The 25,258-nt window shown below is 41.4% G+C and overlaps 2 protein-coding genes and 1 long non-coding RNA gene across 6 annotated transcripts; all 3 read left to right on the top strand.

The window, feature by feature from the left end:
• Window positions 1–768: 768 nt before the first annotated feature.
• On the top strand, window positions 769–3,556 carry LOC127338854 (uncharacterized). 4 transcript variants are annotated; one of them, XR_011754364.1, is made up of 7 exons: window positions 769–1,139; window positions 1,218–1,351; window positions 2,034–2,574; window positions 2,661–2,761; window positions 2,825–3,072; window positions 3,161–3,236; window positions 3,315–3,556. It is a non-coding gene; the product is annotated as an uncharacterized lncRNA (long non-coding RNA). The 4 variants fall into 4 exon arrangements; XR_011754363.1 differs by having other exon boundaries at window positions 1,218–1,947; XR_011754362.1 differs by having other exon boundaries at window positions 1,218–2,311; window positions 2,388–2,574.
• A 241-nt stretch (window positions 3,557–3,797) lies between these two features.
• LOC127345615 (poly [ADP-ribose] polymerase 1) lies at window positions 3,798–17,950 on the top strand. Its single transcript, XM_051372104.2, has 20 exons — window positions 3,798–4,028; window positions 4,698–4,747; window positions 4,872–5,058; window positions 5,966–6,131; window positions 6,217–6,520; window positions 8,138–8,333; window positions 8,842–8,994; window positions 12,176–12,236; window positions 12,889–12,952; window positions 13,065–13,322; window positions 14,390–14,627; window positions 14,715–14,827; window positions 14,917–14,993; window positions 15,084–15,247; window positions 15,907–16,098; window positions 16,226–16,334; window positions 16,627–16,709; window positions 16,800–16,937; window positions 17,381–17,563; window positions 17,656–17,950. The coding sequence occupies exons 1-20, from the start codon at window positions 3,885–3,887 to the stop codon at window positions 17,701–17,703; spliced, it is 2,928 nt and encodes a 975-aa protein (XP_051228064.1). The 5' UTR covers window positions 3,798–3,884; the 3' UTR covers window positions 17,704–17,950.
• Window positions 17,951–19,498: 1,548 nt separating this feature from the next.
• LOC127345617 (chitinase CLP-like) lies at window positions 19,499–21,070 on the top strand. Its single transcript, XM_051372106.2, has 2 exons — window positions 19,499–20,446; window positions 20,520–21,070. Exons 1-2 carry the CDS (start codon window positions 19,509–19,511, stop codon window positions 20,902–20,904), a joined length of 1,323 nt encoding a protein of 440 aa, XP_051228066.1. The 5' UTR covers window positions 19,499–19,508; the 3' UTR covers window positions 20,905–21,070.
• The last annotated feature ends 4,188 nt before the right edge of the window (window positions 21,071–25,258 follow it).

The following is a 25,258-nucleotide window of genomic DNA, read 5'->3' as shown; positions in this document are numbered from 1 at the left end:
TGAACTGAGATTACCTACTAAGAAAATTATAATGAAGAATATGAAGAAATAAGAAAAATGAACTGAAGAAGAAAAATGATTTCAAATGAGAAAGAGAGCTCAGCGTGGATGGAGGCAACTTCTACTCGGCTACTCCGTTGCTTTGTTTCCCTTTATTCTCCATCTTTTCACTCCCACTAAAAGCAAAGAGTAAAGAAACCAAGCAAAATACCGCTCCAAAAAAATCTCAGAAATCAACAATTGACTCTGAAATACAGGACTAATAGGATCTTTATAATTAATTTCGTTTTTGTAGGTCATGGACAATATAAAAATGGATGTTGATGTTAAAGAAGCCATCACCAAAGGCCTCGAGGCTACCTTGATGGAAGGGACCCTAGACTCACCGACTCTTTCAAATCCAAAGGAGTCATGTCATAATAAACCAAAAAAAGAAAACACAAACGTTATCCCAAAAGGTACTTAGTTCCGCCCTTTCCTTTTTGCTATATTACTTTTTATGTAATTAATGTGGCACACTTATATATCTTGCCAAACTATGTCTGCACCGCGGAAGATTTTGTCGTCATTGAATCAATAATGTATGTGCCTAAAAATACCAACTTTGTGGAGATCGGTGATGCATCGCTATCTAATGACCATTTAAAGTGTCTTACATGTGATGACGGATTTCTGCCCGATGATGTAAGTCAACAAGAAATCACTATTTACACAATTTGTGTCTATTTTTAATTTAAATGTATTTTATGTGTTCAATTGTAGGTGATAAATGCCTACATATATTGCATGCGTTCATGTGATCATCTGCTTAACAGAGCTGGCGATAAGGTATATAGGGATAAAACATACGTCTCCAATATGCTGAAGAAAGACGTAAAAATATATCACCATATCATAGAGCAGGCATATATTTATCTAAAGCATGACATGGTCAGAACTAAATCCCTACCTATGCATCTCATTTATTATATTTTTAACATGTGTATACCAACTTATGTAATATTTTATTTTAGATCTTCCTACCGATAAATATCAGTAAGACCCACTGGTATTTAGCGGTCATCAATGCGAAGAAACGCTTGATACAAGTATTAGACTCACTTGGTCCTGGAATGGGTAGAACTGACCTCACGTTTATGGTAAGTTATTTGATTATGATCTCCTCTTGACATTTTACTTTTTCCCCGTGTCTAATATCTTTTTTTCTCATATAACAGCCCCGAGGACTTGAGAAGCACTTAAAGACTGCATCCCAAAGAAGGGGATTTGACAAAGGTGAAAAGTGGCACGATCTCGATGTCACGACATGGCCAATAGTAGAGCATATCCGAAAACCACCGCAGACTGATGGGTATGTTGAATCTCTTGAACTTTCGAATGTGAAAATTACGGTGATACAAAATTAATGTATTTAAAGGTGTGTTTGGATAGTAGTTAAATTAGACCTTACCATTGAGTAACGGGCGTGGAGAAGCTCAGCCACTTCTTTTTTTGGTGTATCAGCTCTATGTCTCTTCTATATGGGTACTAACGTAATTTCTTGTTTTTCTAGGTCGTGTGGTGCACGGTAGTTCAGTGACATGTAGAGACAGAAAATAAAATTGACTAAGCAGTTGAGCTACCATGAACCTATGCAAAAAAAAGTTATTAATCCTCTGATCAAGTAGGTCTGAAAACTCTAAATTGTTTACAAAAAATGCGCGGTTTGCCAGTCTGGAGGATTGGGTAGGTCGAATGATATTTTAGCATCCTCCATTGGTACCAGTAGCATGAAGTATACCGAAAATCTTTCTAGCTTGATGATTGTTTTAATATTTTTTATGTTGATTTGTCTAGATAGAATTCTACTATAACATTTGCTAATTTTGTAGCACATCGTGCGGGTTGTTCATGTTAAATTTTATGGAATATTGGACAGGCGATATGCTTTCTGACTGCATCACTCAAGTATTATTTTTGTTTAGAGACCGTTAGTAGTATCTTGCATCTTAAATTATTAATTTACAATATCAATGTTTCTTACTACTTTGTAGGAGGATATGAAAGCATTCCGAAGAAAATTAATTGTCATATTGCATGATTCGGAACTAAACAAAATAAGAGGCAATTCGATATATAATCAATCTAAAGATCAAGAAAATGGATCCGATTCTGATATTACGGAATCGCCAAGTCTAGGTAAAGAACACCAAGGAGATGTAGCCAAAGAAAATATCCAGCTTCCTATTTGCACCTTGTCCACCAAACCACATGAGTTTGTTGACGAGATATGCAAATACATCATGTCCATTCACGATGAAACCTGTTTGAAGTAAGCCTCATAAGATAATGATCAAGCGTCGGTACATATTATTATCATATCATTTTTCTTATCAATTATTTTACAGAAAAGAATGGGTGCGAAGCTCCACACCTTATCCACTAGGATTAACTCTAAAGCAAATTCAGGACATACTCAGGATGGACAAGCCAATGGACAAGGATTGTTTTAACATGGCTGTGTGCATAGTGGCATGTGATGAGATACAATTTTTGATAGAGCCTCCCGTGCATAACATGGACTTAAGATTTTGTGTAAGTTATTATAATCGCATATTTATTGTCACTGTTATGGTTCTAAACCTTTTTTTTTCATCTCACTCGACGATACTCGATGGTAGAAAACATCCATTTTGGCGTGTCAAGCTAGATATTAAGGAGTTGGCAACATTTTTTACATAGTTGGCCTGGGATAGACCATAATATATCATCATGCAACATGGTAAGTTAGGTCTCTTTTCCATTATTAACATGATTTATGTGTTTTAATGCTCACCACTTGCAGATTTTTTTGCCACACGAATTTCTTGGCAACTTCATCTTGTTCACCATCGACAAACATGAGTGTCGTGTATGTATTTTAGACCCATGTTCTGAACCTCTATCAGAAGAGAGGTACCAACTAAAATTACAAAGGTGTTCATTCTATCTAAATGACGCTCTTGAGATAGCGCAACCAAGCTGGAATTCTGATATTTATTTCTGGACACGTAAATATCCTCACAATATCCCAATACCAACAAGCCCCGACAGGTGATTTTTCTCAGGTTATCTTTACAAGCAGCTTATTTTATCATCATTCTAATGACCAAAGATAATGATATGCTCCATTTATTTGCAGAAAATTGTCTGGATACTTAGTATTTAGTTTTATGCTTTCATGGGATGGTAAAAGATTTGTTCATCCAGTTTGCAGCGTGAGTACTCTATGTTTACAATCTTATATTTTTGGTGGGAAGAAAACTTCATGTTAACATGATAGACTAATTGTGCAGGATGGTTACGAGCTAAGGAAAAAGTTTTTGATACACATACTCAAGTATCTGGCTAATGAAGTTGAAGACAACATTCCTGAGATCGTGCGAGAATACCTTAGACGCGTCAACGGACCATGGCTTTAATAAATAGTGTATTCAGTCATTTCTCTTCTACAAAATGAATTGTGCGAAGTGGATCTTTAAATATTTTAAGTATTATATATTTATTGTATATACTTTAATATTTGCATGCATTATTTACACGCTTATGCATTTGACATTACATTAAAGGACCGTGGCGAAGCACGGGCATTCTACTAGTGAGAAATAAAGGGTGGTAAGAGAAAAAAAAGAAGGGAGAGGATGAGGAAGACGTGGTAGAGCCCACCAAAGTGGTTTTCCCTGCCTTGCCCACCCGAGGGACACGCGTCGCTCGCGGAAGGTGGAGACTGCGAGTGGAGCGAGCCCTAAAATTATTTTCTTTGGGTTTCTCCTGGAGAGCCCCTTCCTCCGTCCCCAAACAGCGAACACTCTTTTCCCCTGCCCAGCCGAGGGGAGAGGAGCGAAGTAGCGGTAGCAGCCGGCGGAATGGCGGCGCCGCCGAAGGCCTGGAAGGCGGAATACGCCAAATCTGGGCGGTCCTCGTGCAAGTCGTGCAAATCCCCCATTGGCAAGGACGCGCTCCGCCTCGGCAAAATGGTCCAGGCCACCCAGTTCGACGGATTCATGCCCGTGCGTAACATCTCCATCTTTCCCTCCCTGCCCTCTCCGCCACGAATCTCTCTTCACTCGATCGATGGATCTAACTTTCAGATTAGAGGGGCAGATAGGGTTTTGGGGCGGGTTTTTTGTTTTTTGTTTTGTTTGTTCGTTTTTGTGTGTTGGGGGTGGGGGGTTAGAGTGGAATGCCCTTCCGGATTGGTCGAATCAGTATGTATGATTGGATCTGATAGGTTCGGTTTACATCTTGATTTCTGAACTTGTCATGGCAGTGATTTGGCGAGTATAATCAGACCAACCCCATTATAACGGACGCGGAACTCATATTGATCAGACTAACTCCGTTGTTGCGGGGCTTGTGCTGCATTTTCTAATCCTTATTGTATGTTCTCCAATCCATTATTATTCTGACCGATTTTCTGCATTTACAATTATGTTTTCCCTGCTGTTTAGGGTTATGGAATTATGTGTGCATTATCTATGGCTTGGTGTTGTTCTGGTGAACACTTTTTTTTTTCCTGAAATATGAAGTCTAAAGATGTTTCCTTTGGTGACTGGTGGTTTTTTTTTTTCTAGAGACTGGAAAAAATACGATGCTTCTGTCACTTACCTTGCCAAAGCATTTTATCTTGTCAATTTTCACTTTATAATTTAATAGTTCCTTGTTTTCTCTCTTTTCAGATGTGGAACCATGCCAGCTGCATCCTCAAGAAGAAAACCCAGATCAAATCGTATGAAACTGTGTCTCATACTCATTAAGTTGGATTTTAGGCTTCAATCTGTTAATTTATCTGACTTTCTTGTATGTGAGAATAAACCATTGAAAATTTAACTGTAGTCTTAACTTCTGATCAGTGTTGATGATGTTGAGGGAATAGATGCCCTTAGGTGGGATGACCAAGAGAAGATAAGAAACTATGTTGAAAGTTCCTCAAGTACTGCAACATCCTCACCTGCTATTTCAGAAAAATGTTCTATTGAGGTTGCCCAGTCTGCTCGTGCTTCGTGTAGACGGTGCAGTGAAAAGATTACAAAAGGCACCGTACGTATCAGTTGATCAATTATTTTTCTGCATTTCTGTTAGTTGTGAAACTTAGTTGCGATTATTAAATTAAATACTTCTTAGTAGTATCCCGTGAATCCAGAAATGTATGCTTACTGCTACATGACCTTGTGTATAAAATGTATGGTCCTGAACAGAATCCTCCTTACCGTTAACAACTTTAGTAGATTGTTCTCAATTCTCACTTCGTACTGGCTGTCCATAGAAACATGAGTTTCACATTCTTGAATTGACCTTAATGCAACTGTATACAACTCTAACCTATCTATACTTCTAGTTCTAATTTTAATCACCTGTTGGGGAAATGTCCTACTCTTCCAAACTTGTACCTGCTCATGATTTTTAAACTCAGAAGTGAGAACCGTGCCATATGTGGTTAAATCACATGAACATGACACATTCTTTTTTGTACCCTATTTATGACTAAGCCAGAATGGTTGCAGATAATGTTCAAGCTTTTATTATTCTCCTGTGTTGGAATCTGGAATAACTATCCTCTAAAGGCACCAATTTGCTATCTTGTCATATAAGAAGTCTCTGCCACTAGCTTGGTACGGTCACCTGCAGAAAGAAGTGTTATTCCAAATAAAATGTGAAAACTAGGAATTTGTCACACAAGTGATTATGTTAATTTTCATTCTTTTTCCTATACGGAATTCATAATTGTGTGCTCAATGAACGATACCCATTCTTTTGATTTCTAGAGTCCAGACCAAAACATTCTATGGTCTAGAAGTTCATGTTTGATTTGTATTATTTCTTAGCCCACAAAGTATATTCTGAAGAGATACCAATATTTAATACCAGTGGTAAAGTATGCTGTGAAATTATGTTCTTTCTACTGATTTTTAAATTGCATCCGTAATGGTTTGCCATGTTTGATTAGGTTCGTGTTTCATCTAAACTTGAGGGTCAAGGTTGGTACCATGTCAGTTGTTTCTTGGAAATGTCCCCAACTGCAACAGTTGAGAAATTCCCAGGTTGGGAGACCTTGTCGCAGGAGGATACAGGAGCTATTCTTGATATTATTAAGAAAGGAACCGCCAGCAAAGGTAACGAAGCATGTAGATCAGTGTTTTTCTTCTTTTTGTACATAACTTAGTAATCTGACTTTGTTTATTTGTAATGGTTGTCAAGAACAAACAACTTCGAAGGGCTCCAAGCGCAAGAATGGTGACAATGACATGCAGGACCACAAAGCTCCCAAGTTAGACGGAAGTGTATCTGAAGCTGCAAAACCAAACAAAGGAAAGCTTGTAGTACCATGTGATTCTAATGCTAGTTCTGCTGATCTGCAACAAAAGCTTAAAGTGCAAAGTGACACACTTTGGAAGTTAAAAGATGAACTTAAGAAGCATGTTTCAACTGCTGAGCTGAGGGATATGCTTGAAGTTAATGAGCAAGATCCATCTGGACCAGAGCGGGACCTATTGGAACGTTGGTAATGTTGTTTTCTATTTTTTTCTTCTAAATGTACTCATCTTACTGAAGATTACATTACTTTGTGACGTGCTAAACCCGGTAAAGGTCTGGAGACCAGGGATAGGGCACTCGCCCTCATCTACCCGCTGGCAGGGCCTAAGCCCTGGTGTGATTAGAGAGGCTCTGAGACTTTACTATGTATCTTTCAACTAATTCGTTTCTTAAGCATAAATGGCGTCCCTTTACAGGGAAGACTTGACTTGTCGATTAATACAAGCCCTGAAACCATCTCTAATTAAAAGCGAAGTACTTTCTCTATTTTTCTAGCTGTTTGTATCTCCACTGTTAACTTCCTAAATACGATCCTCATATTTTTCATTTCATCGAATGAGATTAGGATCTGCTGTGATACACTACCACATGTGACAGTGCATGGAAACAGTAACTCTGCCCATAGAGTGCTGTCTACGCCCATAAGGCCATAACAGTTGCATTGAAATAATACTTGACACTAAGCAAATATTACTGCAACAGTTTGACATAAGCAAATAAAGGAAGTGGAGACACACTATAATGGTGGTTTCTTAAGTTGTACAAGCGGATCCTTTCTAATGATAAATTTTGGGTTCGATTTCTGTATCCCAAATACCTATGCTGACCTGCTGGTACCAGGAATCTTGCATGGCTCTTTCGGAATAGGATACAAAAAATACTTTCGGAAATTAACAGAAAACAAGATGGTCTCCAGCTCCCAGTTATTTTTATTTTGAATTTGATGTAAAGCTCTGAATGTTCATGGCTGTCTTTATTGTTTAATTATTATGGCTATCTTAATGCTCTACAGAACAGACCCTCTCTTTAGTTTCCCTGCCTTGAATAATTAATACTACGTATGATTTTTGGTTTTTTGTCACATTTAATGATTAAGGCTCATGAAAATCAGAGAAAATTCAGACACTAGTAGTTGACTAGCTGTAGGTGAAATATCATTTTTTGTGTCTTCTTTTAATAGAACCTAGATATGAGCAGCCATTACTTGTCTAAGGCTAAGTGTGCAATCTATCGAACCATTTTTAGAACACTAAAAATCACATAGTACATGTATACATGTTCTAGAGCTTTGTGACATCCAGCAGTTGGCTCTCCAAATGGGATCTGTATAATGATCGCAAACCCTAAGATAGAATATGACAAGAAAATTGTCAATTCTCGTAAGATTTTCTTAGTCTTGCTCCAAAGGCCCAATAGTACATGTAGTGGCCATTTTGAGGAGATTGCATGTTCTAGAAAGCAATTATAATTGATCAATAAATATATGCCAATACATATGAACTTCATTTACTGCAGAAGCCACTTTGAGTTTTCTTGCTGGCAGCTTTAGTGGAGCTGAAGCTCTGAAACAAGGCCTAATGTCTTGCTGACTAGACTCTGTTCCATATGAATTGACGCTGATTTAGTGCAACTTTGACGCTGATTTAGTACAACTTTGTATTAAATCAGTGTCAATTAATATGGAACGGAGGTAGTATTGTTGATACACAGACCTGCTTGTGGTGCTGCTCTTTTTTGTCATATCATGCAGTATTCTGCTGCTTCACTCTGTATAACTTCTTATAGCTCTTTTGTTCTCTTGCAGTGCTGATGGGATGCTGTTTGGAGCGCTGGGCCCTTGCCCAGTCTGTACTAGCTGCCTCTACTATTACGGTGGTCACTATCAGTGCAATGGCTATGTTTCAGAGTGGTCCAAATGTACCTACACAACAACACAACCTGTCCGCATGAAGAAGAAATGGAAAATCCCTGATGAAATAAAGAATGATTATCTTACGAAGGTAGGGAGTCTTGGAGCTTCTCAAGCTATTTTTTTTTTTTTACTTTTCAAGTTAGAGACCAGCGTCTTAGAGCTAATGTAGAGTTTGAACCCCTTGCAACTTCTCTGATGTTTTTTTTTCTTTCACTCCTTGTGTACATATTCATGTAAACATTTGTGTCTTTTTGTTTATTAATAGAAACCCTACTATTTCCAAGTAAATAGAAATGTGGGATTTGCCTAAGGACTCACAAATTTAGGTAAACATCAAATGCTCCCAATTGGTAGATCGATGGCTAGAACCTGTAAGGGACCCCAATGGTTTGGACCCTCTCAGCCCCAAGCCCCCAAGGCCCCAACTAGCTTCTGCCTGGGCTATCTAATTTCCAAGCCCGACTTCTGTTTCCTTGAAGAAAACAAAACTGAAAGGGCTGTGATCAAAGTATCAATAAGCACAACTTACTAAGAAAAAACAACTTTTACCTTTTTTTTTCTGCAGTTGAAGGTTAACAAATATGTCTATCTTGCAGTGGTTCAAATCTCAAAAGGTTAAGAAACCAGATAGAGTTCTTCCCCCAATGACGCCTCAGAAGTCTGTAGGCCAATCAACTCAGCAGTTTCCCATTGGTGAAGCATTGGATAAGTTGAGAATCTCTGTAGTAGGTCAATCTAAAGACGTTGCTGTAAGTAATCTTCACCACTTATGTTCTTAGGTTATTTTCTGTTTTGCTTGCCTCTTTTCATCTTTTGGTTCCTTCTACATAAAATGCCTAAGTTTCAAGCCAGGTATCCCTCTTCCCCAAGAATCCATACTGACAAGCTGTCTTGTGTTGTATGCGGTCTTGTTGAAGTGGATCAGAAGGAGTACCCATTACTCAAATAATCTCTAGTATTTTGTGGCTTAGGTTTTCTGATTATTTTTCAGATATTAGTTTGCCTGAATGCATTAATTTCTTAAAAGCCCTAGATAGCTGTGTATCAATTGTTTCTGTGTTTTTCAACAGTTTCTACAGTTTACGACATAGCCATATTCATTGGAATATGTAGGGCTAGCTTGTTAGACTATCTCCAATCTTGCATCCATTCAAAGCAAAAAGGCAAGGCTTTTTCCTCCAATGTACAACATTAATGGCTTGGATCCACCTTAGAATAAGACTAGGAAAAAAAAGCCCGTGCGTTGCGACGGATTAAATTTTATTGAGTACTTTTTAGACCATGAGAACATTATTACCACATCTATCCCATGAAATTTGTCATAAGTTTATCTAATTTATAATGTATCCTAGACACAAAGTTGAGACAATTTTTATGGTGCGAAGGGAGTACTTAAAATAAAAGAAACTATATTCTACGAAGATGCAAACTTACAATAGCTGGCCATTAGCGAATTTCTATGTCATTTGGAGAACTCTAAATTAGTGCATCTTGATGGAATCATGTAATTTTTAAAGAATAAAACACATTTATGTGGTGGCAGTAATAAAAAGTGCATAAGAAATTCTGTATCTGCAAAAAAAAATTGCGTGAGACATGCCTCACAAAAACTGATTTTGCAAGGAGATTTATTTGATGTTGTGTTTTTTGAAACAAAAACTATTAGTATTAGAATTATACATAAAAAAATCATGAATTAGAACAAGTTTCTTTAAGGTAATTACACAATCTCATCTGAATTCTCAGTACTTACCGTTGATGTCGACATTGCCGCTGCAACGCCTAAGAGCATCTCCACCGGAGAGCCCCAAATCATAGCCGACAGTGATTTGGGGTCCTAGTGAGTGAAAGTGGTCACACCGGTGATCCCTATACGAAAACTATGTCATCATGAGCCCAATAAAAGCGCTGGCGAGCCCCAACTGAACCATCTGCCAAGGGAGACTATCGGGGCACAGGCGACACAAGCAGCAAAACTCCACGTAGGAAGATTCCCGCCGGCCCGCACGTCTGCTTCTCCCCCCACCTACCCCTCTCTCCTTTTTAATTTCCCACCTAGCATCCTCTGACATATGCTGTCGGCACGTGCATGTGTGCTGCTGGCTAATATTTAGGAGTCACCGGTGGAGATGGCACCGTCGGAAGTTTCGGGTAGCCAAATCTGCAGACTTTGTCCACGCTTTGTTCGCTTAAACAGATCGACAGCCGCAAAGTCTCCTCTCAAGCATAACCCGAGTCGTGTGAATAGCGGCCATTGGCATGCATCCTTGCCGCACGACCACTGTTCGCAGCCAGCTCCTAGCCAAACGGTGGGAGACTGCGGAGCGGCGGCGGCAAATGGCCGACGCCAGCGCGGCGGCACAGGCATCCTAGACTGTTCCTACGTGCGTCGTGACGGGATCGAGAAAGTCCGGGATGGGCAGAGACGACCGACTTGATCGCGGCTGCGCTTGGTGAGAGGCAGAGAAGATAAGAACGGTGCCCACGTGCGGCTGAAAGCGTCCTAGCTCAATTACTCAATTCCTTCAACGTGGATTTGCTGCTCGAGGTGCAGACGCCTAACGGAGGCGCGATGCAGCAGCCAACGGACGGCACGGGGGCCATCAGTCCCGACGTGGAAGCGGCTCCGGCACGCAGGTGGCTCTATGCTGAACCATTAATTGATCACTGTTTCCCTTCCTTTCGTCGTGCCGGCGAGCTTGACCCGAAGGGACGCTGGCTGGCGCCGCCACCGCCTGTTTGTTGACGACACCGGGGAAGATCTAATTTATCGATCTTCTCTCGTTCGGCCGGGCCAGAATAAGAATATATTCTCCCGGTTGGCTGGGCCAGGTATATATAGAAACCCCTAGCAAGGCTTGTGGTGTCCGGATCCAACTCTCAACCTGGCTAGCTAGGCAGTTTGTAGTTTGGATAGGACTGTGTACGTGCCAATGTGGACTGCCCGCGATCGACAGACAGATCGATGAAACCAACGAAGGTGACTATACAGACAGACGAAAGTGCAATTTGACAGACCAAACCACAGAAACATTAGCTCCTTTATTAGTAGCTAAAGAAAAGGAATTAAGTGATGCCTTCTGTTTTCTTCCCTGGCTTTCTGTCTCTCCACCTCCCAAACTCAACCGGCAATCATCCAAATCCACCACAAATGATGCCAGCTCTCACCTCTGGGTACTGAAAGTGAAATCCTCATGCTGGCCACCTTAGAATAAGAAAACGAATTAAGTGATGCCTTCTTTTTTCTTCCCTGGCTTTCGGTGTCTCCACCTCCCAAACTCAACCGGCAATCATCCGAATCCACCACAAATGATGCTGGCTCTCACCTCTGGGTACTGAAAGTGAAATCCTCATGCTGGCCGATGGTCATACATGCCATTTCCCCATCCAATTAGGCCTCTTATGGTTCTAAGGTTTATAAAAACCTGTATCTGCCATTGTCACCAACAATGGTGAGAGAAGAGCAGCGTTGATGGGAAAGGAGCAGCGCATGCACCTTAAAATTAATTGTTTGGAATCAAACCAATACGTTGGTGACTTCAAGCACCACTTCTTGAACTGCTTTCTGCAGTGTATTGGAGCAGCTTGATATTTCCTTTGAGTCGCTATTCTGCAATGCTGCGATTGGTCAGGAGTAAAAGGAGTGGGGTGTTGAATCTTCTTTTTCTTGTAAAATTTATTTCCTGTCAGATGGGTTGAATTTCCTCATGTGCTCTGGCTCTTTTATTTTGGACCAGATTGCTATCAGAGGTTCAGATCCACATGTAATATCCTGTTTTTCTGTTTTATTCTCTGCGACTCTGCGTACATTTTATAATATGTAGTTAGGTAATTAGTGCTTGACTGCTTGTTTCAAATGTTGAGAATCCATGCAACTTTTCCCCTCCTTTTGTAAGTTTTATATTCATTTGACCAACTTAACTCTTGTAGGATGAGTGGAAAGAAAAGCTTAAACTTGCCGGTGCCATCTTCAATGCGAGGGTTACCAAAGGTTTTTGTTTTGTACTCTAGAACTGTTTTATTTTCTGCTCGCGTATTTGAACTTCTTGTACAATTTTTGTATAGCATTGGAACCTAGATAACCTTTGTGTACATATATCAGTAACTGAGGTAATTGTTTTATGGAGTAGCAGTAAAGGGAAGATGGTATCTTAGTTTTTCTTGTTATGGAATTATGATGCCGCCCTGTCTGCTGTACCACCCTTAGGATCTAACGTCGGTTCCTGCCTTGAGATTTGCAATTTTCTTCATCTTCACTGTTGCACACCCTCATTTCACACCTTAATAAAGATAATTCTACATTATGGTCTTGGTTTGGCACTTTAAATACCATTTATTCATTAGTTCATTTTCAGTGCCTAGCATGAATAGAGATGGATAGTATAAACTAAATATGGATTAGTTCATCACGGAGTAGAATGCTTTTGCGAAATAAAATATGCAAACCTCAGAGCACAAAGTCAGGGTCTGGGTCCAACTACCGCTTAATTCCCAGTCCATTTCAGTACCTAGCATGCATAGTACAAGCTATGGATTGGTTCATCACAGAGAGTACAATGATGTATCTTGTGTAGACATAAAATGACTTGCGAACCTTAAAGCACGATGTTATTGCACTATGCTTATTTTCACCTGCATTGCAGATATTAATTGTCTAGTTTCTTGTGGTGGGCTTGATAATGAGAATCCTGAAGTCAGGAAAGCAAGGTATCATATTTTCCACTTTCTACTGATTTCGAGTATAATTTGAATTAATTATTTTTGCTATGTATTATTGATGTTGAATTATCACTTTATATACATATGAATTTGTTTGCAGGAGGCTGAAGATACCAATCGTAAGAGGAGATTACCTTGGAGAATGCATTAGGAAAAATAGAGTGCTTCCATTTGATTTATATAAAGTAGAGACTACCTTGGAATCATCAAAAGGTAGCACAGTTACTGTTAAAGTTAAGGGCCGAAGTGCTGTTCATGAGGCCTCCGGTTTGCAAGATACGGGCCATATTCTGGAAGATGCTAAAAGCATATACAATACAACCCTAAACATGTCTGACATGACTCAAGGAGTTAACAGGCAAGGATTTTGCTCACTATCTTTTGTGAAATTCGTGACATACATTGTGAGTTAGAGTAATGGTGTATAGTGTCTACTAGTTACATGTTACGGCGCATTTCATTTTTTTCGATAAAGGGAATATATTAATATCGCGAAAATACGGCACATTTCATTAACAGTTTTAGTAAGTCATGCAGGTAGTTTTTTCTTATCGTTTACCCCCTATGAGCCCATTCCAAATATCCTCCTTTGACTGTATTATTACTTTCCATTCCAACTTCCGGATTTCTACCTGAACTTTATTTGTTAGGAGAAAATATATGGTACAGTGAAGCAATGATCTAATTTGCTGGTGTCTAGGCTAATTTAGATGCCATTAATGTAAAAAGGGCAATCATTTTGGTTACTATTCACATTCTTTTTGTTTCTCAGACTCGATTTGGGTTTATCTAAAATTTATAAGGATGGTTTAATACTCTACTCCCTACACTATCTCCTTCGTCTATTGAGGGTTAATCGTAGAGGGGTCAATTTAGTAGGACAGACTAACTGAGCCTGAACAAGCTCAAAATCAGACTGGAGGCGCATCCAAGTCAAAGATGCAATATGTATGCGCACGGCAGCGAGAGCTTGTACATAACTACATCGTACATAGTTATGGCATGTTTTGACATCCATTGGATCAAGCTGGCACCAGATGGTATAGAATTTATGGCAGAAAATATCCACTGAGGCATCATGTTGCTGGAGCATTAGGTGCTGCGACATGGAGCAGCTAATCTCAGTTTATTAATAATTAAAATAGAAAAAGGATACTTTCCTGCCGTATCTGACATTGCGTGCAGAAAATCCCTACAAATTAACTAAACCAAATATATGAGTGTAATACTAGCAATTTCCAGAATGAAACAAATGCGTGAATTTTACCTTGTTTTGTTTTCTTTCCTGTCGGAGATTGATTGTCAGGAACAGAAGCACTATTGCAGTGGGGAAATAACTAGAACACTAATTCTTCTATTGCTTAGTTACACAGGTTATTGCTCACCCTACTCTATCTCTTACAGTTTTTGTTTTTGTTTGCGAAGCTACTATATACTTCAGGTAATCGAAGAGGATGATGGAAGTGAATGCTATGTATTTCGAAAGTGGGGACGAGTTGGCAGCGAAAAAATTGGTGGAACAAAACTGGAGGAGATGTCAAAAACTGACGCAATACAACAATTTAAAAGATTATTTCTTGAAAAGACTGGAAACCCCTGGGAAGCATGGATACAAAAAACAAATTTCCAGAAGCAGCCTGGGAGATTTTATCCGCTTGATATTGTAAGTTGTTGGAAAAAAGTTTATTCACATAGTTTTATTCCTCCATTTTTTTTATTCTACCGGATGTTCGAATATACATTGGTGTAGGATTATGGTGTTAGGCAAGCACCAAAACGTAAAGACATCAGCAAAGCAAAAAGTTCACTTGCTCCTCAGTTGCTGGAACTCATGATGATGCTTTTCAATGTTGAAACATATAGGTAATGCCTTGCTTTTCTTATTCAAGGAATTGCTTCCATGTATGCCTTTTTTTTAAAAAATCAAGTCGTTACTCACTATTTTGTTCCAGGGCTGCTATGATGGAATTTGAAATCAATATGTCAGAAATGCCCCTTGGGAAATTAAGCAAGGACAATATACAGAAAGGTGTGCTATTTTGATCCTTGTGGCAGCTATTTATTTGTGTTATGTACAAACAAATTATGACTTGAAGATTCTTACCTGCATTTTGTGCAGGATTTGAAGCCTTAACTGAGATACAGAATCTATTGGATAACACTGGCAACCAAGAACTGGCTCTTAGAGAGAGCTTGATTATTGCTGCAAGCAATCGTTTTTTCACTCTCATTCCTTCTGTTCATCCACATATCATACGTGATAAGGATGATTTGACGATGAAAGTATGTGCCTATTGCCTTGCATTTTATTCTGTCAGTTTGCAAAAGTATCCTATGCATAGTCACACTTTCTACGTTGTGCCGACTTATTCATATGTATTTGATGTATAATTGTTTGTGTTTGCAAAAAAACTCCTATGATAGCAATGCAACGAGGAGTTGATTGCTGAATAGTCAGACTTGTTCCTTGAGGGCTTGTTCAGTTTGGTGGGGATTGAAAAGTCAAAATCCCCCCAAATCCACTCCGGTCCTCTTCGACCCACCTGAAGAGGGGATTAACCAAACAAGCCCTGAAAAATAGATGAAGTAAAACAAACAAAATATGGTGCTGACAGAGCCAGAAATAAAGCACAACTCTTTTAGGTGAAAAACTGAAAACAAAACTGACGCTCATATGGTGCTGCTACTCATGGTGCAAATTCTCAACATTTCTCACGGTTTGCTTGATCTCTGGCTCACACTTGCAAGGAAATTATAACATGCTATAGTACAATGCAGAATCTTTTTTCCTTTTACACATTTCTTCTTTGGCCTTAAAGTTTTCGTTGGATTTTACCAATTTTATCTGTGATCTTGATTCTTGAGGTTCTTCTGATGTCCATGTTTTTCTTGATTATAATTTTAGTTATGTTATACCTAGCTGATTTGTAGGTTTTGTACAGGTGAAAATGCTTGAAGCTCTGCAAGATATTGAAATTGCTTCTAGACTTGTAGGCTTCGATGGTGACAATGATGAATCTCTTGATGAGAAGTACAAGAAACTTCACTGTGACATTACCCCGCTAGCTCATGACAGTGAAGATTACAAGCTAGTCAAGAAATATCTCCTCAACACGCATGCTCCCACTCACAAGGTACGGTGCAAATTCTTATTCATAGAAAATAATTTGTTTATGTGTAGATTGAACTATACAGATGATTTACTTTGTGTCTTGGCTTTCATATACATGTTGACCCATGTTTTGTTTTGCTATTTTGAAGGATTGGTCATTAGAATTAGAGGAAGTTTATGTGCTCGATCGGGATGGAGAATCCAACAAGTACTCGAAATATAGAAACAATCTCCATAACAAGATGCTATTGTGGCATGGTAAGCAATACTTACAATTCCGCGATCATATTAGTTATAGCAGTATGTCAAAAGGTATCTTTCAAAAGTCAGAAGGTTCTGTCCCTGCTGCTTTTCTGCTCATAAGTGAACTGGGAAAGTTGGGATTCTTGTCAGTGTGCAGTGTAGCGTGGTTGTGCCTTTTTTATTTTATTTTGAGCAGTTCACTTATCTGACTGCGTTGTCTCAGGTGTTCAATTTGTTTGCTTGCCTTCTCAGAATTCCTTTTTTTTTTCTCCTCTACCATTTCATGACTTTAAAACTCAATTTGTAGGTTCAAGGTTGACAAATTTTATTGGAATTCTTAGCCAAGGACTAAGAATAGCACCTCCTGAAGCTCCTGTGACAGGCTATATGGTTTGCTCTTTAATCATTTTATACATGCTCTAACTGAGCTAAATTATTTGTTGAATATTTTAAGGTGATGTTTCTTTCACATGTTGACAGTTTGGCAAAGGACTCTACTTTGCAGATTTAGTAAGCAAGAGTGCACAGTATTGCTATGTGGATAAAAACAATCCAACTGGTTTGATGCTTCTTTCCGAGGTTGCTCTAGGAGACATGCATGAACTAAAAAAAGCCACGGTGAGATATAAAATATCTTGGTATTGAAAGGGCAAATCTAATTGCCAATGTTAATTTTTATCATTGCATTTTATGCACCAGATGAAACCTGTGTGATTTGGTTTGCCCTGTCAGCTATTTTTCTAGAACTTGTTAATCAAGCTTTCTATTTTATTTCTCATTGCGGTGCTATATTTCAGTGCTTGTCAACAATTCTAGCAAAAGGTCCAATGAGATAGCAGTTAGGTCTACATTGTTCCACTATTGTCCACAGCGCTCAACCTAAAAGATTTCCTAATCTTGCACCTTCCGTGAAGTGGTAGTCATGCTTTTACACTTTTAGATGTTCACATCTTCATGAGCATGTATCCAAATGTGTGTCTTCCAGTACTCAACTTTAGTGTTGCCATTAGTTTTTCATTTCTCATGTTTATCCTGGCTTAGCACCCATACTTATCCTGCAGCCGATGGACAAACCTCCAAGAGGGAAGCATTCAACCAAGGGCTTAGGAAAAACTGTGCCGCAGGAGTCGGAATTTGTGAAATGGAGGGAGGATGTGGTAGTGCCTTGCGGTAAGCCAGTTCCAGCATCTGTCAGGGCATCTGAGCTTCTGTACAACGAGTATATAGTCTACAATACATCCCAGGTTCGGACACGTTATTGGACATACTTACTGTTTCGCTATTGCAGCTACTGAAAATTGCTTCTGATCTTGCAATGAAACCTTCTCTTTGGCAGGTAAAGATGCAGTTCTTGTTGAAGGTCAGATTCCATCACAAGAGGTGACTGGAATACTAGGGAGAAATTAGTTAGATTCCAACTAAGGTTATGTCGCGACCACATCTGATCCATTTTGGGAAATATAGCATGGGCATCAGTGTGATTGGCGCAAGTAATCCCCAGCATTGTCTTCTGTTGATGATGATTGCTAAATCGTTTGAAACTACTTTGTCTGTTGTTGTCTTTGACATGTCAATTGTGCTGCATTACACTTGCACGTATTTAGATTTGAACCTGATGTAGTGAATTTGAAGTACCAGCGTGCTATGTGCCTTGTCCTCCAAAGTATATGCAAAACTGAGGTAGGTATCTCCCTCGACCAGGGAGCATGCGTAGAAGAAGTTTCTCTTCCACTGTGCTCCCTTCTAGGGAAGAATTCTGCAGAAAAAGCTCTCCTGGATGAAAGTCGCATGTACGGCTTTGACCCTACAAAAGAGATGCACAAAAAACCTTGACCCTTAACAAAAGAAAGCAGATTCTTGATCCTCTAATTCCCGTATCTCCCATCTCATTTGCCGCTTGGTAGACTGGCATGTATTATTCCCAATTTCATCTAAAAAATGTATTATCCCCCATTTGCTCTGTTTGGTGCTGTTGGACGGAGCCGATGTGTTGATTCGGTGCTGGCGGTTCCCATCTCACCACCTGCTGAGGTGTACTGAAAGAATCTCTAGATATGTAGCCAGAGTTGAGGTAATTACATAGAATTACAATCTCAAGGACACTTGTTACACACTTGCACATCAATAATTTTGTGTCCTCATTGGGAGCTCGGAGGTATTGGGCACCAAAAAGCGGGATCAAACAAGTGCACACACTTGATTGTGGTATCTTTGCCAATGCACTTTTGCAAACAAGCCCACACACTTGATCGAGGTATCTTGCGAAGATACTCATCAGTGTAATCATCCGGAATTATGTATACTAACATGTTGCATGCAAGTATGCAACATCCAGGAGTGTTGTATGCTAGTATGCTCATTGCGCTGGATTACACCGATGATTACAATTTGATTTACTACTGATCTACTGACATTTTACTACCAATGGTATGCAAGAACATAAGGCATATTAAGTATGTTAGTATGCAATGTATTGTCAGTGGTATGCAACAACACTGACATCCATCTCTAACGGGTATTAAGTAGTCGCTTGTCGGAGATGACGACCGTCAGAGAAGGCTTGCTCAATGGGCCACAAGAAGGTTTATGTTGACGCGAAAAGAAGGACCTATTAGTCCTGACACCGCAAACGGATTTCTTAGAGTCCGTCAAAGACAGCCCTCAGCGACAATGATTTTCGTGCTAGTGGCACTCCATTATTTTCTTGGTATTGAAGTCAAGAAGGTGCATGATGGTATCATTCTATCTCGGAGAAATATGCCAATGACTTGCTTAGCCGTGTGAATATTTAGATATGCAAAACTGTTGATACTCCTTCGATAGTGTCCGACATGCAAAACTGGTGAAGCCTTGGGTAGTGAAGACCCTACCGCATTTTGCCATAATATCACGATATCAGCACATAGTATCACGATACGAAGAGCGAGCCAAGGTTTAGAAATCTTGACTTTCCGCATTGTCAACTCTTCGGTATCAGTAAACAACTGCCACTTCGACTCTACAAAAATGGATGATCTGCGAGTGCCAATCCACGCCGCGCAAATCCAAAAGTACTCCGTAGTATAAATACATTGGTCACCTGAGCCATTTCTGTAACCATCCAAAGTTCCAAACCATCTTAATTTCCAAATCCCAAGCAATTAGAGATGTCTGCCCAAGCCAAGCCTAGCCACAACGCTCGCACGAACTATGTGTTCCACCGTGTCATCCTCTCGTCACTCGTCTTGCTGCTGTCATGCTCATGCACGGTGGCGAACAGTGACCGGCAACCACCAAATGATCTCAAAGATCGCCAAGGACCCCGTCACCTCCCTCTACACCATCTCCATCAAGGCCGATCAGTCGCCGCTCGTCGTCGACCTCGCCGGCTCGCTCGTTTGGTCGACGTGCCCGCCGTCAGCGGCAGCGCATAGCACCGTTCAGTGCGAGTCCGCCACCTGCGCCATGGCCAAAGAGCAGTCCCCGCCTCGCTGCCGGTACGTGGACGGCGGCCGGTTCTGGGAAAACCGGCAGCCGGGGTCGACGGAGTGCGCGTGCACCGTCCACCCGCTCAACCCGGTCACTGGCGAGTGCTCCACCGGCGACCTCACGAGCCTCGCCATGTCGGCCAACACCACCAACGGGACCATGGAGCTGCGTCCGGAGGAGTCATTTGCGGTCCTCGGCGCGTGCGCACCGAGCCGCCTGCTGACGTCGCTCCCCGTGGGCGCCACCGGCGTCGCGGGGCTCTCCCGCGGGCCGCTTTCGCTACCGTCGCAGCTCACCGCGCAGCGCGGTTTCGGCAACAAGTTCGCGCTGTGCCTCCCCGACTTCGCGATCTTCGGCGACACGCCGGTGTACCTGTCGGTGCCGGACCCTCGGATCTACATCGACTACACGACAACCATTCCATACACCCCGCTCGTCACCAACCCGGCGAACACCGGCGGGCACTACATCCCTGTGAAGGGCATCTCCGTGTCGTGGCACGCGGCAGACGCGACGGCGGCCCTGCCCCGCGGCGGGCTCGACATCGACGTCCGAACTGGCCGCGGCGGCGTCGTGCTCAGCACCACCACGCCGTACACGATCATGCGGCCCGACGTGTTCCGCGCATTTGCCATGGCCTTCGACGACGCCATAATGAGGTACACATGTATGCTTTCGCCATGAACCATGCCACGGCATCACCTGCGAAACTAAGCTCGATCGGCCGTGCAGAGGGAAGATTCCGATGACCACCATGCGGAGGGTACAGGCAACGAAGCCGTTCGAGCTGTGCTACAACGGCGCGTTCCCGATGCTGAAGCGGAGCGGCTACGACATGCCGTACATCAAGCTTGAGCTGGGCAACGGCGCCACGCGGAACTGGACTCTGTTCAACAGCAACTACATGGTGCAGGTGGAAGGGGCAATGTGTGTCGGGATACTGCCGATGGGGCCACGCGGCATGCCGGTGGCCGGCGAGCCGGCGGTAGTGATCGGCGGGAAGCAGCTGGAGGACAACCTGCTGGTGTTCGACCTGGAGAAGCAGCGGCTCGGGTTCAGCATGCTGCTCCCCTACCAGTTGTCCAGTTGCAGAAGCAGCAATTTCTTCAGAAACTGAACATCGGTGCACTTGACGGCCGCCGGCTCCATGGCATTAATAAACCGAGAGTTAGTTCTTTTCACTTGTAATTTGTACCGGCTAGAACTTTCACTATGACTGTGCAGTTGTAATAAACCTACTCCGTACTTCTTTTGTATTTCAAGTTATCTCTGCTCGTTCTAAGCCATCCTATTAAACACTGACATTTTAATATACTCCTAGTTCATTTGTCATGACGCCTAACATATATTACGTTCGACACATTTTACAATATGACAACATCATCAAAATAAAGTTAGGGCAACCACGGAGGATAAAAAAAAGATGAGAATTTAACCTCTCTAAATAAGACAAGCCAAAAAACCTCCAAAATCAAAACCACAATATCTTGAGCATGCAAATTCAGATTAAGTGAAACAATTTTGTTGAAAAGATAATGACAACTAGTATCCAAACAAAAGGTAACCGGAATGGAAGAAAATACCAAGTAGAGAGGTCTGCAGCCTCCCTCACCGAAGAACTGATAAAAACTCCAACATAAAAATGCAACAAGAATTTCATACAAAATCTGTTCTTGAATAACTAGAGTTTGTCATGAAAATAACCATGAGCTCTAAAACACCATGTGGATAAAACCAAATAACAACCAAGAAATATGATGCCAAATATGTAAATATTTGAGCTCTGTACAACATGTATGATCAGTTTACTCATATCAAAGCTCCTTTTGGTAGTATGGCTATCTATCGTATAACTCGGTCTTCAGAAAATAACATGATACAAGTAAAATGAAAACCTTTCAAGGTTATATTCTGCCTTGCGTATGTTCAACTTGAGTTTGATGATGATGATATTATCCATCTTAAGATGGAATGTCTTTCTTGATTACACTTGCTTGGTGAAGTCTTGCGAATAGCTAGCCATACTCCACTATGTGAGAGCCTTTCCTTAGGAAAATATTCACATGTCCATTATCACTAAATAGAGGGAACACTTCAACCATATTATCTCGTATACATGATCATCTTGAGCTTTCACTTCAAAATTGATCAACCTCTAACCATTTCTTCTCTCTTCATAATGATGATGTCTTGAAGGTACACATGAAATGCTCACATCTTCTTCAAGTTATGCTTGTCATTGTCTCAAGTCTCACATAGACAATCTTTGGATCCCTACTAATATAACACCTTGGCCATCATTTGATCTTCCTCACTTTATTCTGCTTTCAACCATGAAGAAAATCAATGATTCAAGCATTGTCTATGGATAAAAAACCTCAAATATCTTAATGCAAACATTTGGTTCATAGGGGTTGCTGTCAATTACCAAGGCCACACATGTGATCTCCATGCACTTTTATGGAGTACGTATGGGCAAGGTTTAACATTCCTTTTTCATATTATTTTTGGCATCTCACAGAGATTCGTTGTTCTTTCGAGAGTTAGTAGAAAATCTCAACATTTTGGCAAAATTTCAAATCTAGAATTCAACTTTTTTTAAATAGAATAAAATTAGGAGATGAGAGTCAAACTCACGAGCTATCAAATAAGCCCACAACCAATCCACTCCAGCCAAGCTAATTTCATGAACATGCTCTATTTCATTTAGAAGGATAAATGTGTCAGATTTATTTAACTTTGAAATAAATTCTGGACAGAGATTATTTTTTTCTAGTCCTTACAGAAAGTCGCTTATTTCGTGACATGCCTTAGAAATTTCAACAATATTTCCATGGGTATGGGAGCCCACCACCACTAACCACTAAGCCTAGAACCTGGCGTATCGACTAAGAAAAACTCATAAAAGGAAGAAACTAATCTGTATATGACTCGAATAACGTGGTACCTGAGACTTGGCCTCCTATACAAAAGCCAGGAGGGGCCTCCGAGTAAGGACTAAGCAATCTAGAAACTCGTACACACTAGGCACCAAACCCTAGCTACTCCACCATAGCCAATCTTGACGGCTCTTGTAATCTCATCAATTGATACAAGAACAAGCGTAACGTAGGGTTTCTCCTTCGGAAGCCTGAAGCTGGGTAAATCGTGTGTGTTCTCTATGTGTTGCGCTTGGCTGCAGTCGAAAACCACTACCACGTCTTCTTCCCTAAACCCAAGTCCATAAAGTATGGGCATTGTCGTGGTTACCCCACGTCACTGCCACCTTAAGAACCGGTACTACTGTCCAGAGGCTAGCACTGAGAGTCTCGTCCACGCCAACCAATGGACACCCCGTACTACCAGACCTCAACTCCCGTACTATCGCTACCAGCCTACCACTCGAGGGCCGGTACTATCGGACCTAACTCCAGCACCGGAAGATGCCACTCAAATCTCACCAATGCCTTATTATGCGCGACGCCGACCGGACACATCGGGACTAATGACCGATACTACTGAGCCGCTACCAGGCAAGTCTAGTACGGAGATTGAAAGAGTTTTGTGGAGTTGGCTAAAATTTTCTTAGGACGTGGCATGAACCTGATAGGAACAATATTTTTTTTGACGGTTAAAGACAGGAGCTCTGTCATTTCATTTCAGTAGAGGGAAAACTGTACAAGACAGAAAAAACTGCCTAGGAGAGAAACACACGGCAAGGCTACACCTTACTGCCTAACTCAAAGAATTTTATTAAATCCAGAGGTGCCACAACACGTGACCCTTGGTCATCTTACCCGAGCTCAGCAGCTTTCCACTTCTAGGATTGTTCTTCGCTGACACGGTATCAAGCCGCGGCAACAACCGGCGAGGTTGTCGACTGAGATCTGGTTGCTTGTCGAGGCCTGGTAACCTAAACTAGCTCCTCCACCGCTTGGACGAAGGCCAAAGGAATTGGCTTCTTGTAAACCTGCCTGTACTTGCTCAACCCGCTGATGCTAGTTGGCTCCTCCTTCAGAATTGCACCGCTCTTCTTCAGCATCACCATCTTGGCTTTCTCTAATGCAGTCAACCCTGAGGAGGACTTCGCCGCAAGGCGCCTACTAGAGCGCGCAACCTCGTCCTTGGCACTATGGCTGGAGATGGTGCAGTCCGGCGGAGCAGCACGGGTATCACTAGAGTGAAGCGGCGCAGCAACCTGAAGTAGAGGAGGGCAGGGGCTGGTGAAGACAGAGGCGAGGAACCTGTCTTGGCCACCCAATGCCTCATCACACGCTTGGTCATCAGCAAACAAAGTGTCATCCTGGGCCAGATCCAACACCGGTCCAGAACCACCATTGAGCCGACCTGAGCCCACCTGGCCTAATTCCTCGCTTGTCCCGACCCCCTCGGGGGTAGAGGCCACATCCTTCAAACTTGCCTCCAGCAGGTCCATTTCCTCAACACCATCCTTATCCTGATCCACCAACACGTGTGATGTCTACGGGTGCTTCTATTCTTGTAGACAGTGTTGGGCCTCCAAGAGCAGAGGTTTGTAGAACAGCAGCAAGTTTCCCTTAAGTGGATCACCCAAGGTTTATCGAACTCAGGGAGGAAGAGGTCAAAGATATCCCTCTCATGCAACCCTGCAACCACAAAGCAAGAAGTCTCTTGTGTCCCCAACACACCTAATAGGTGCACTAGTTCGGCGAAGAGATAGTGAAATACAAGTGGTATGAATGAATATGAGCAGTAGTAACGGCGCTTTAAAAGTGCTTGTCATGCGTGCAGTTGATGGTAGTAATATTGCAGGAAGTAAAGATGCAGTAAAACAGTAAACAAGCAGCGATAGCAGTATTTAGGAACAAGGCCTAGGGATCATACTTTCACTAGTGGACACTCTCAATATTGATCACATAATAGAATAAATAGATAGATGCTAGACTCTACACCCTCTTGTTGGATGATGAACACCACTAACTGTGTAGGATTACACGAACCCTCAATGCCGGAGTTAATAAGCTCCACAATATTCAATGTTCATATTTAAGTAACCTTAGAGTGCATGACAGATCAACATAACCAAACCAAGTACTAACATAGCATGCACACTGTCACCTTCACACTACGAAAGGAGGAATAGATCACATCAATACTATCATAGCAATAGTTAACTTCATAATCTACAAGAGATCACAATCATAGCCTACGCCAAGTACTACACGATGCACACACTGTCACCATTACACCGTGCAGGAGGAATAAACTACTTTAATAACATCACTAGAGTAGCACGCAGATATATTGTGATACAAAACACATTGCAATCATAAAGAGATATAAATAAGCACTTCACTATGCCATTCATAACAGTGAATAAGTATTCTGTGAAATATAGCCTAAGAGACCCACACGGTGCATACACTGTCACCTTTACACACGTGGGACAAGGAGTCTCTGAAGGAGATATGCCCTAGAGGCAATAATAAAGTGGTTATTATTTATCTTTATGT

Source organism: Lolium perenne, chromosome 3, assembly GCF_019359855.2.
Source record: "Lolium perenne isolate Kyuss_39 chromosome 3, Kyuss_2.0, whole genome shotgun sequence".
In the NCBI taxonomy this organism is placed as follows: Eukaryota; Viridiplantae; Streptophyta; class Magnoliopsida; order Poales; family Poaceae; genus Lolium; species Lolium perenne.
This window is presented reverse-complemented; position numbering and strand designations above follow the sequence as displayed.